The sequence below is a fragment of the Trifolium pratense genome, linkage group LG1 (genome assembly GCF_020283565.1).
Source record: "Trifolium pratense cultivar HEN17-A07 linkage group LG1, ARS_RC_1.1, whole genome shotgun sequence".
Taxonomy (NCBI): Eukaryota; Viridiplantae; Streptophyta; class Magnoliopsida; order Fabales; family Fabaceae; genus Trifolium; species Trifolium pratense.
Genome location: NC_060059.1, coordinates 37,138,570 through 37,150,448, shown reverse-complemented (window position 1 = coordinate 37,150,448; position 11,879 = coordinate 37,138,570). Strand labels below are relative to the sequence as shown.

Below are 11,879 nucleotides of genomic sequence, written 5' to 3'. Positions count from 1 at the left end.
ATCAAGTTTATCATTAAAAAATATAAATAAGGATCCTTGTCAATCTTTTTTCTTCTTAAACTTTTTTGTTGTTTTCCTTTGACCAACTTTTAAAAGTAGGAGTTGAGTTACAAATAAATAATGGAGGTCTTTATTTTTTCTTTTGTTAAAAATAATAATTGAGGCTCACTTTGATATAATAAAACAAAATTGTCTTGTCAGTTTAAAAAGAAATTATCTTACAAAATAAAAAGAGAACTTTTTTCTTTCAAATTCCAAATTGTAACCATTGTTTGAGTGCATTATGATTATTATTGTATTAGTTTTCTTTGCGTTGGTAGGGTGGTCTCAACTAAAAAAAAGTACTATTATATTTAGTCATTACTCATTAGTGTATCTCAAACTTTTTTCTTGAGCAATACTCTACTTTCAAAGTTAAAGTTAGGTTATGGAACTAACATCAAAATTGACAAAACGAGTTAACTTGTGAACTCTACAAGAGTTTTGATAAGAGATACACCATGCTTTTATAACATTGCTCTAAATAAATATCCCTTTTCATAAAGGAGGGCATCTTTAAAGTGTTCAAATGATTTGGGCAACAAACTTAACAAGAGTAAAAATTTATCTTCATCAAGTTTCACTTCAATGTTTACCAAATCGTCAGCATGGTCTGAGGATCCCTCTCATTCCGGGCGTTACAGGGATCCTCAGACCGTGCAGTTATGAGACTGCATGGTTGAAGGAAGATATATAAGAATTGTTTGGTACTACCTATATCAACAAGATGCATCTTCTTTTTGGTAGCTCATTCGATAAGAACTCCACAGTTAAGCGTGCTTGACTTGGAGTAGTCTTTGGATGGGTGACCTTCTGGAAAGTTTCTCGGAAAGCGTGCGAGTAAGGACAAGATACGCTGAAAAGACTCATATTGGTTTGTAGGGTCAGTCGACAGTGCGTAAAGTCTTCTAGGATGTTACGCTCAACACCCAAACCTTAGTTTATTCATGTTCCCTCTCTAAAGTTGTCAACATCTACTATTTTACAGGAAAAAAAATAGCAACTGCGATTCAAATCACCTCTTGCATGATTCAAATCACATAAGAGAGATATCAAATTACAACGGAGTAATATTTTAACAAATAATTTTTGAATAAAATTTATCATTGAATTGAAAGTTTATATTATATAAATCATTTCATTTAAAATTTTGCTAAATGTAAAACCATTTGATATAAGTAAATACCGCTAGTTCAGTACCTGAATCATAAGTTTTCTCAAAATGGTTTAAATTCACAATTGTGAGGATTTTAACCACACTAAAAAATAACCAGAAATGTTCCTATCACCAATCCAGTTTCCTAAAAACTCATACTTCACATGGAATCCTTCACTCGACAAAAAAAGAACAAGTCTGCTCATCACTCTTCCAACACAAATGAACAAAGTAAATTGTTTTCTAATACATAAACATCCAATATCTCCATTTGAGAAATAAATTCCTAAAAATCATACCATGTCATTTGTAGAGAAAAAAATCACTCATCACTACCCGCATAGTTCTTCTCCCTCTATGTATTCTTCTTGGCCATTCTTCTTCTATGGTGAATCTTCTTCTCTCCCATTTTCTTTCTCTTTGTGATTGATTTTAGTGCAAACTCCACAGACATTTAACGAACCATTCTCAATGGTTAAGATGAATGCATTAGAAGAAAATCATGGATGGATAACTATAAAAGGGGATCCTAATTCATTAACAAATATTCATCGTGATTTTTTTGCTACAAGTAACATTTTTTGCTACAAGTAACATTTTTTCATATAGGCTGAAGACATGTCCTAAGAATTTGAATGATTTAGCTTACATACTCCATAAATCTTATAGAGAAATTTAAAAACTCATGACTACGTTTGGTTTTCCTAGGGTCTGTTTTATAAGGCTAAATTTTGAGACCATATCAACACCCCACGACTACCAAAAGCTACAAATGGTAAATGAGGAGTGCTAACAACACTCTTTCTTTGACACACATTACAACAAACTCTCTTTTATCGATTAAAATTTATATGGGTCCAATAAAATTTATATGGGGCCCACATTTTTTTATGAGACTGATATCAATTTCAATAAATAAAAAAGAGTGTGTTAAAATTTGTTAAGAGCGTATTCCTAGTATTATTCGTGGTAACTTCTCGAGACACAAGAATAGTGCTTTTGCTGTGCACAACCAAACAAGCCATATAACTTTTTACTTTTACTATTAATTTCATAAAGAATACTCCATATAAGTCCTGTCCTTGCGTTTAATTCGGTTGTTAGCTACACACCACTAACGTGAATTTGTTACGGATTAAATGCATCTTTTGTCCAAAGTTTTATTTAGTATTATTACGTCATGAATAAAATGAAGATTACTAGTAGTATGTAGTTTTATAGATTTGTCGTTAGTAAGAAAGAAAGATGTTGAAGAAACGGAACTATGTTATAAGTTACTTCTAAGAATCTAAGTTCTAATCTCAAAACGCAGGCGTGTTAATTAATTAAGTAAAAGAAAAGTGATTATTAGTGAAAAACGCGATTGCATGCATTGTTGGTTTTAAAATTGATTGATTCACAAGAGAAGCGTGTAGTGTGTTGTTGGTGTCAGCATCAAATCTTCTTATCTATGTGACGTCAAAATGCGCCTTGTCAGAATCTCACTCTCCTTCCATTTTCCATATTCCTACACAAAAAATTTCAGTTTTTCCACGTCCATGTCACATTGTTTTGCCACTTACTACATTATTTTCCAATAATTTAAACCTAGTACTAGTATCTTCTACAATCTACACAAATACTACTACATCAATCTCATGCGATACTCTCTCCGACCACAATTATAACTAAAATTATACTTAATTTTTAAATTTATTGAATAAATAATTTACCTGGTTTATAGTACAGGCTAAATACAACAATTATGTAATAAATCTGAAAAATATAATTTTACTTATATTTATGGTCGGATGGAGTATAGTAACTAATTAATTTTAAAAATAAATTATTATATAGTGTACATTTTTTTTATACACACATGTAATCAAATTACATCACATAGACATTTGTGAAATAATATACTACTTCTATTATAAAATAAATAACACAGTAGATTATGTCCATAATATATAATCAAACTATATCATTTATTTTGGGATAGAAGAAGTACATATAGATATTTAAATATTTGAAAAATTAAGTGTACAATTTTTAAAAAACATTTTTATATTTGATTCTTTAATATGTATTCTTAAGACACATGATAGTACTTTTCTAAAAGAAAATGTAAGCCGACCTAAATTTTGATTTGGTGAAAAGCACTCTAGACAAAGATGATAAGTAGTCAATAAGAATTATTTGTGATTAATCAATCTGTGATGGTAAGTGTCGTGATTCATTTTTTGAAAAATATACTTTTATTTTCGGGAAATTAATTAAGCAAACTAAATATAGCAAAATTGTCTTGAAGTTTGTATAATCAAGATACAAAAAATGATATTTTCAAATGTGAAATTTATCTTTTAATTTTTTTAACTAGTTCCCCGTAAACCCTAGTAAGCATTATATTAAATTTTTTCAAGTATATATCATTTAGAGTAAGTCATGATAATTATCAACCATTAGTTTTTAGCTAGTATGTATGACTAATGGAGATATTATAATTAATTCATTCTTCAATTAGAGGGGCCTGACTTAACCAATAGATTAGAAATATTTAGATTAGTAAATTTTGGATATCTATTAGAGAGTTTTGAAATATCTACCTATATCTACCTACAAATAAACAAAAGGATAAACATATACTAGTACTATCCATATAATGGACTTAATGCGCAAATCATTTCCAACTACTATTTTTTCTTAAAATGTTGAAAAATATTGGCAACAATAAAGAAGACTTAAAGTTGAACGTAGTATATTGGAGGAAAAAGCATGTGACAAAAAGGTGTGGAAAATGTTTTCCACTCTCACATAGAAAATGATTGTAAAGTTTTGTAATTTAGCTAAAAAGCAAGGGTCATTTTTTTTTAATTCTTAAAACCTTTTGATTAGGACAAGGATTCAAAACATGTCCACATTCATCTTTCATATGATGTGCACACATATATTGCCCTTGATTTTTGCCATATATATAGTAGAGAAGTGTGACACTAACTCTAAAACAAAATTGCTTTTGCTTATATAAAGAGAGCTAGCACAAGAGAGAAAGAGAACTATTATAACAAAGTAGCTAGTTAGGAGAAAAGCAAAGATGGAATGGAGAAAATGCTATTTGGATGTGATATTGGTGCCTTTGGCATTTATAATTAGCATTGGTTATCATTTGTGGCTTTGGTATAAGGTTAGAACTCAACCACATACAACCATTGTTGGTATCAATGCTAGTGGTCGTAGAAATTGGGTTAATGCTATGATGAAGGTACTTATATTTTCATTTTTCTTTTTAAATTTTATTTACTATCCATATATACTTTTTTCATCATTATAAATCATAAGAGTTTGATTATTGTAAACTTAATGAAACCATTCTTGACTTATGATTAGACTTTACTTATCTTCCGATCGAATTCTGGATTACCGGGATCCCTGACCTTCCCCTTAGAACCAGAGAGTTGACGCAAAAAAAAAAACTTAATGAAACCGAATATTTTTTTTTTATAAATCCAATTTTTGTTTAATAATATATGCAATATGAATGAATTATTACCTAGGTTTAAACTCTTTGATTTTTCAATCTAAAAGTTAATGCTCGGTTTAGTCTTGTTGTTCCATATATGTTAACTCTAATTATCTCAATGAAGAATCTATTATGTTCAACTAGAACAGGAGGATTCTAAATTATGTCTTATTCTTATAAGAATCTATTCAAATCTTATCATAATCTTAGTTTAAGACAAGAGCCGGAAGTGTTATGTGCAATACTATTAAAAAAAAAATTAACAAGGAGAATCTAGAAAGGATATATGTGAAATTTCACTCTAATTCTGTTACTAAATATTTCTGACGATATAATTAGGAAGATTTTTTTTTTTAACAAGACAAAATCATATTGGGGAGAGATTTTATATTTTTTACATCACATCACCAATAATTTATGTCATTAACTTTATTATCTTAGTATTTTTCAGATTGATATAGTTTTTCATTGAATGTATACATGAAACAATGTCGTCAATATTAATACCAAAAATAAGAAAAATGTTGTCAATATGACTTTAGTCTTTCTATTTTGTTAGAGTATTTGTTGTGTACACTTTATATTACATCTTTTTTTCTTTTTTTTTCAACCATATTACATCTTTTTGTTAAAAATTAAAGAAAATATAGCATCATCATCTTTTCATTATAAAATTGTTGCCATAATCAACTCGGTTGATATTTAACTTTAAATATTGTTTCTTAAATTATGTTATAAGTTGCGTAAAAAAAATTATGTTATAAATATAAAATTTCTACCGTTATTTAGTGGTGATTATCTTCGTCGGACATTTCATTCGTGTTTCATTTTATTACAGTCCATAGAGCACAAACTTTTTCCAATCGTGTTTCAATTTACCATAGTCCAAAGGGCATTTCCTTGGAGAATAAAAATTAATAAATAGAGTATCTATACCATTATTGCATATTCGATTAATATATCTTTGGATTTAGCTTTTTCTTAATTTATTCTTGTTCGTACAAGATAAAATTTCATTCTAACAACCAAACATAAAAAAAAGTAAAATCGAATGTTCTTTCTTATTGGTATAATTAGGTGAATATCCAATAATTCAAGTGGGTTGTTGCTAGATAATGTGCATGAAAAAAAATTAACTAACTAGTGTAATAATAGTTTAAAGGACAAATTCTTAGATTTGGTGCTACATATTGTTTATATAAAATTCTTAATTTAAATTTATTCTTATCCCTACCAATGGCATATCAACACATCTTCTCAAACCACTACCTAACTAGCCATAGTTTCTACTCTCTTTTTTATAAGTAGATTCTTTCTTTTTGACATAAATTATAATTGTAGATAAAAACAAATTAACTTCTAGCTAGTTATATAAAAAATTCAAAATTCAAAATAATATTTAGATACCATAGAGTAAAATAATATATTAAAAATAATATGTTGATGCCATTGAGTTGTTGAACATTTTGAGAACAGCTATAAATAGTTTAATTTAACTATACTCTTATATAAAATTAAATCTCGTAGATCACAATCAATTATATATACGACTTTTAACAATCTAATAATTAGGATTGATTAACGATATAAAAAATCTTTACACTCTGACGTCAATCGACCAACGGACTAATATCAAAATTAAATTATAGAATATAATAATATGAAGACCATCTTATTTAAAATTTCCTTTTAAAATCTTAAACATAATTAATATGTGTTGATTATGACAGGACAATGAAAAGAAAAACATCTTAGCTGTTCAATCACTAAGGAACACAATAATGGGAGCAACCTTAATGGCCACAACCTCAATTTTACTATGTTCAGGTCTAGCAGCAGTTATAAGCAGCACATATAGTGTGAAGAAACCACTCAATGATGCAATTTATGGAGCACATGGAGAATTCATGGTAGCACTAAAATATGTCACACTCTTAACAATTTTCCTCTTCTCATTTTTTTGTCACTCTCTTGCAATAAGGTTCATAAATCAAGTCAACATTTTAATCAACACACCACAAGATCCTATGTCACTTGTGACACCAGAATATATATTTGAAATTTTGGAAAAAGGTTTCATTTTGAATGCTGTTGGAAATAGGCTTTTCTATGCTGGGCTTCCTATGTTACTTTGGATATTTGGTCCTGTTTTGGTTTTTCTTTGCTCTCTCACTATGGTTCCTGTGCTTTACAATCTTGATTTTGTGTATACTAGTGGAAAGGGAAAGATGAATGTGGATCAAAAGGAGGATTATGTTTAATCTTGTTGTAATATGTTTAATTAAATATATAATATGTAAGATATAAGATTTGCTATATTGTAGTGACATGACATTATCACCATCTTATCTTATATACAAAAAGTTGTCGAGCCCTGACTCCCTCACTAATGTGTGCGAGTTTATAATTATTTTGTCATTTCGTCTATCTACTAAAAAAATTGTTGTTGCTGCAACTGTTGATTTAAATTATGCAGATTAAAAGGTTTTGTTCAATAATTGATGCGTGTGAGATGGACATTGTAACATAAAATGTTGCACTATGTCTGTGTGTGTGTGTTTTGTTATTTGATGTGAAATGATATGTACATTTTCATTTGAGCAAAAAATGAAAAATAAAGACTATTGGTATATAATATGAGTATTATCTTAGTCTCAAAAAGTTTATGGCACTTGCAAATAAAAGATCACAATATCTGAAAAGAGAGTAAAAGATCATATGAGATTTACTTACTCTTCCACTTATAGTTTACTAATTTATTAGTGGTCATAAGTTGATTCATAATCTAATTTTGTGTTTAGATGGTTCTAGTATTCATTTGTATTTCTTTCATTTTTCTATTTTGTACTTTTAGGTACCACCAGTTTTATGAAATCATTTAGAAAAAGAAATTGATCATTTGTATTTTCTTTGACTACAATTATAAGTAAAAGGTTCACTATCAAAATTTATTGTTTATCTTTGGGTCCTTAATTTCCCAAGAACAACTTTATATTGTGGCCCTTTTTTTAGGCATGGCAACGGGGCGGGGACGGATATTGTCCTCCCCAAACCCAAACCCATAAAAGTTCGAGTTTCCCCAAACTCATCCCAATTTCGAGCGGGGATAAAATGTATAACCCCAAACTCATATCCAACGGGGATCGAGTATCCCCGTTACGCATCTTTCCACATGAATTTGAATTGTATTTTAGTATTTTTTTTTATCAAAAAAAAAAGTTAAATGTCCAAAATTATTTTGTTTCAACAATATTTTTTTAAATAAAGAAAAAATAGAGAAAATGATTTGTTTAATACTCAAATTAAAAATAAATATAAACATATGAATGTAATTTAAGAGATTGTTGAAGGATTTCTAATGTAAAATAGGTAAAATATAATTTTAGTATAAGCGGGGCGGGTTCGGGGACGGGTTCGGGGTGGGTATCAATGTACTCATTACCCGCCCCAAACCCATCTTTTGAAATCGGGGAAAACCCAAACCCGAACCCAAACCCAATCAACTCGGGTTTTCCCCGTCAAAGTGGGTAGGGTTTGGGCGGATACCCACGGGTGTGGGTTTTATTGTCATGCCTACCCTTTTTTATACTTTATTGTTTAGCTTATTTTTACTCATCTGTTATTTAAATAGCAGATGAGTAAAAATGATAAATTTAAGAGAAAAAAATATCATAAACTGCTTAAATAGCATACGGTGTTTGAGAAACTCCCATGTCACCTAAAGAAACTATGTAAATACAGTTTTCCAAAACTCTAGCAAAAATAGATTATTGAGTTAGCTAAATCCATGAAAATAGGGAGTATGTCCATAGTTCTAGCTATATACAAAATTAAAGTTTATTTCAAAAAAATATATAGTTTTGAATCATGAGGGCTAACAATTTCAAATTTACTAGTAAAATGGAACAAAAAAAAAGTATAGGTGCTAAGGTATATTCAAACCTTACACGTTTTAATAATTGTTTGGCAGTTAGTTTAAAGCCTAATATTTATCTGACTGCATACTGCATAACGTATTGGTAATGGTATGTCACCTTTGTGTATTTTTATGTTTCTGTAACTGTTTCTTTTCTTATTCTACCTAGATTGCATGTTCTTGCCTAAATTTCATGCAAACTTAATTTGATACCTTTACTCATCAGAATTCGAATTTGGACAGTGGCCCAAAATTTTAGATGGCAAAAGAATATTTGATGTATAGTTGTTGTTTTTAGGGGTAATCAGCTCGTCTTATTCATTGATCAAGAGGCCTTTTATAGGCAAAGTACAATAGCTTGCAGTCCAAGCCAACCAGTTGCCTGTGCAAGCCTGCAGGCAAGGCAAGGCAGGCCAGGCTTAGGCGCGCGCGCACATCTGCAGGCCAGCAGGCATGGCTTAGGCTTAGGCTGCAGCCAATTTCTTATCATACAAGTTAACCATTCCTAACATACCCTCCCTTAATTGAACACATACAAGCACAAAAAAAACACAAAACAAATGTTCAATGTATCAAGCTATTAACATCACACATGCCTAAGCCCTCCCTTAATTTGCAAAAGGATTCCAGCTTCAAAGGCTTAGTGAGCAGATCTGCTAACTGCTCTTCACTCCTGCAGTGAACCAACTCAATAGTTCCATCCTTAGTGAGGTCTCTAAGGAAATGAAATCTAACATCAATGTGCTTTGATCTACCATGCATAATAGGATTCTTTGAAAGCTTAATTGAGGAGCTGTTGTCACAATAGATCAAAATGCACTCTGATTGCTTCATCTTCAAGTAATTCAGCACATTCTTTAACCAAATTCCTTGACAGGCACAAGCTGCAGCTGAGACATACTCTGCTTCAGTGGTTGACAAAGTCACAATTGGTTGTTTTTTAGAGGACCAAGAAATAGCACTACCTCCCAACATGAACACAAAACCTGTAGTGCTCTTCCTATCATCTAAATCACCAGCATAATCTGAGTCACACCACCCTTTCAAACACAAATCAGACTTGGAATTAGACTTGTACAGAATTCCAAATCCTAAAGTACCTTTCAGATATCTCATAATTCTCTTCACAGCAGTCACATGCATCTCAGTTGGCCTTTCCATGAACCTTGCCACAAAACATACTGAATAGGCCAAGTCAGGCCTTGTGGCTAGTAGATACATTAGACACCCTATCATTTGCTTATAGACAGTTGCATCTGTCCCTTGCTCAGTTTCATCTTTAACTAGCTTGCAACCAGGAACTATAGGGCTATTCACTTGATTACAATGTTCCATTCCAAACCTAGACAAGATTTCTGCTGCATATTTCTGCTGAGTGATGAAAATTCCATTGCTATCTTGATTAACTTCCACACCAAGAAAGAATCTCATTTTTCCCAAATCTGTCATAGCAAACCTTTTCTTCATAGATGACTTAAATTCATCCATCAATTTTTGATTGTTTCCAGTGTAGATCAAATCATCTACATACAAACTCACCAACAAAATCTCATTCTTCATACCATATTTGACAAATAAGGTATGCTCATATGGACATTTCTCAAATTTCTCTGCACTGAAATAAGACTCAATTTTGCTGTACCAAGCCCTTGGAGCTTGCTTCAATCCATACAAGGCCTTCTTCAATCTATACACCATGGACTTATCCTTGCTGATATACCCTAATGGCTGACTCACATAGATGTTCTCAGTTAATTCACCATGTAAGAAAGCAGATTTAACATCTAATTGAAAAATCTTCCATCCATTATTAGCTGCAAATGCTAGAATGGATCTGATAGTGTCCCATCTTGCAACTGGTGCAAAGACTTCATGATAGTCTATGCCAGGCTCTGATACCAATTGTTGTTTTTAGGGGTAATCAGCTCGTCTTATTCATTGATCAAGAGGCCTTTTATAGGCAAAGTACAATAGCTTGCAGTCCAAGCCAACCAGTTGGCTGTGCAAGCCTGCAGGCAAGGCAAGGCAGGCCAGGCTTAGGCGCGCGCGCACATCTGCAGGCCAGCAGGCATGGCTTAGGCTTAGGCTGCAGCCAATTTCTTATCATACAAGCTAACCATTCCTAACATACCCTCCCTTAATTGAACACATACAAGCACAAAAAAAAACACAAAACAAATGTTCAATGTATCAAGCTATTAACATCACACATGCCTAAGCCCTCCCTTAATTTGCAAAAGGATTCCAGCTTCAAAGGCTTAGTGAGCAGATCTGCTAACTGTTCTTCACTCCTGCAGTGAACCAACTCAATAGTTCCATCCTTAGTGAGGTCTCTAAGGAAATGAAATCTAACATCAATGTGCTTTGATCTACCATGCATAATAGGATTCTTTGAAAGCTTAATTGAGGAGCTGTTGTCACAATAGATCAAAATGCACTCTGATTGCTTCATCTTCAAGTAATTCAGCACATTCTTTAACCAAATTCCTTGACAGGCACAAGCTGCAGCTGAGACATACTCTGCTTCAGTGGTTGACAAAGTCACAATTGGTTGTTTTTTAGAGGACCAAGAAATAGCACTACCTCCCAACATGAACACAAAACCTGTAGTGCTCTTCCTATCATCTAAATCACCAGCATAATCTGAGTCACACCACCCTTTCAAACACAAATCAGACTTGGAATTAGACTTGTACAGAATTCCAAATCCTAAAGTACCTTTCAGATATCTCATAATTCTCTTCACAGCAGTCACATGCATCTCAGTTGGCCTTTCCATGAACCTTGCCACCAAACATACTGAATAGGCCAAGTCAGGCCTTGTGGCTAGTAGATACATTAGACACCCTATCATTTGCTTATAGACAGTTGCATCTGTCCCTTGCTCAGTTTCATCTTTAACTAGCTTGCAACCAGGAACTATAGGGCTATTCACTTGATTACAATGTTCCATTCCAAACCTAGACAAGATTTCTGCTGCATATTTCTGCTGAGTGATGAAAATTCCATTGCTATCTTGATTAACTTCCACACCAAGAAAGAATCTCATTTTTCCCAAATCTGTCATAGCAAACCTTTTCTTCATAGATGACTTAAATTCATCCATCAATTTTTGATTGTTTCCAGTGTAGATCAAATCATCTACATACAAACTCACCAACAAAATCTCATTCTTCATACCATATTTGACAAATAAGGTATGCTCATATGGACATTTCTCAAATTTCTCTGCACTGAAATAAGACTCAATTTTGCTGTACCAAGCCCTT

General features: G+C 31.8%; 1 protein-coding gene across 1 annotated transcript; it reads left to right on the top strand.

Annotated features, from left to right (window-relative positions):
• Positions 1-4,158: 4,158 nt before the first annotated feature.
• LOC123905593 lies at positions 4,159-7,080 on the top strand. Its single transcript, XM_045955265.1, has 2 exons — positions 4,159-4,436; positions 6,425-7,080. The coding sequence occupies exons 1-2, from the start codon at positions 4,269-4,271 to the stop codon at positions 6,953-6,955; spliced, it is 699 nt and encodes a 232-aa protein (XP_045811221.1). The 5' UTR covers positions 4,159-4,268; the 3' UTR covers positions 6,956-7,080.
• The last annotated feature ends 4,799 nt before the right edge of the window (positions 7,081-11,879 follow it).

Excerpts from the sequence above, each read along its gene's own strand:
- LOC123905593 (XM_045955265.1), top strand. The coding sequence starts at position 4,269 with ATGGAATGGAGAAAATGCTATTTGGATGTGATATTGGTGCCTTTGGCA. Across the intron at positions 4,437-6,424 it reads GGGTTAATGCTATGATGAAG|GACAATGAAAAGAAAAACAT; the intron begins GTACTTATATTT and ends TGATTATGACAG.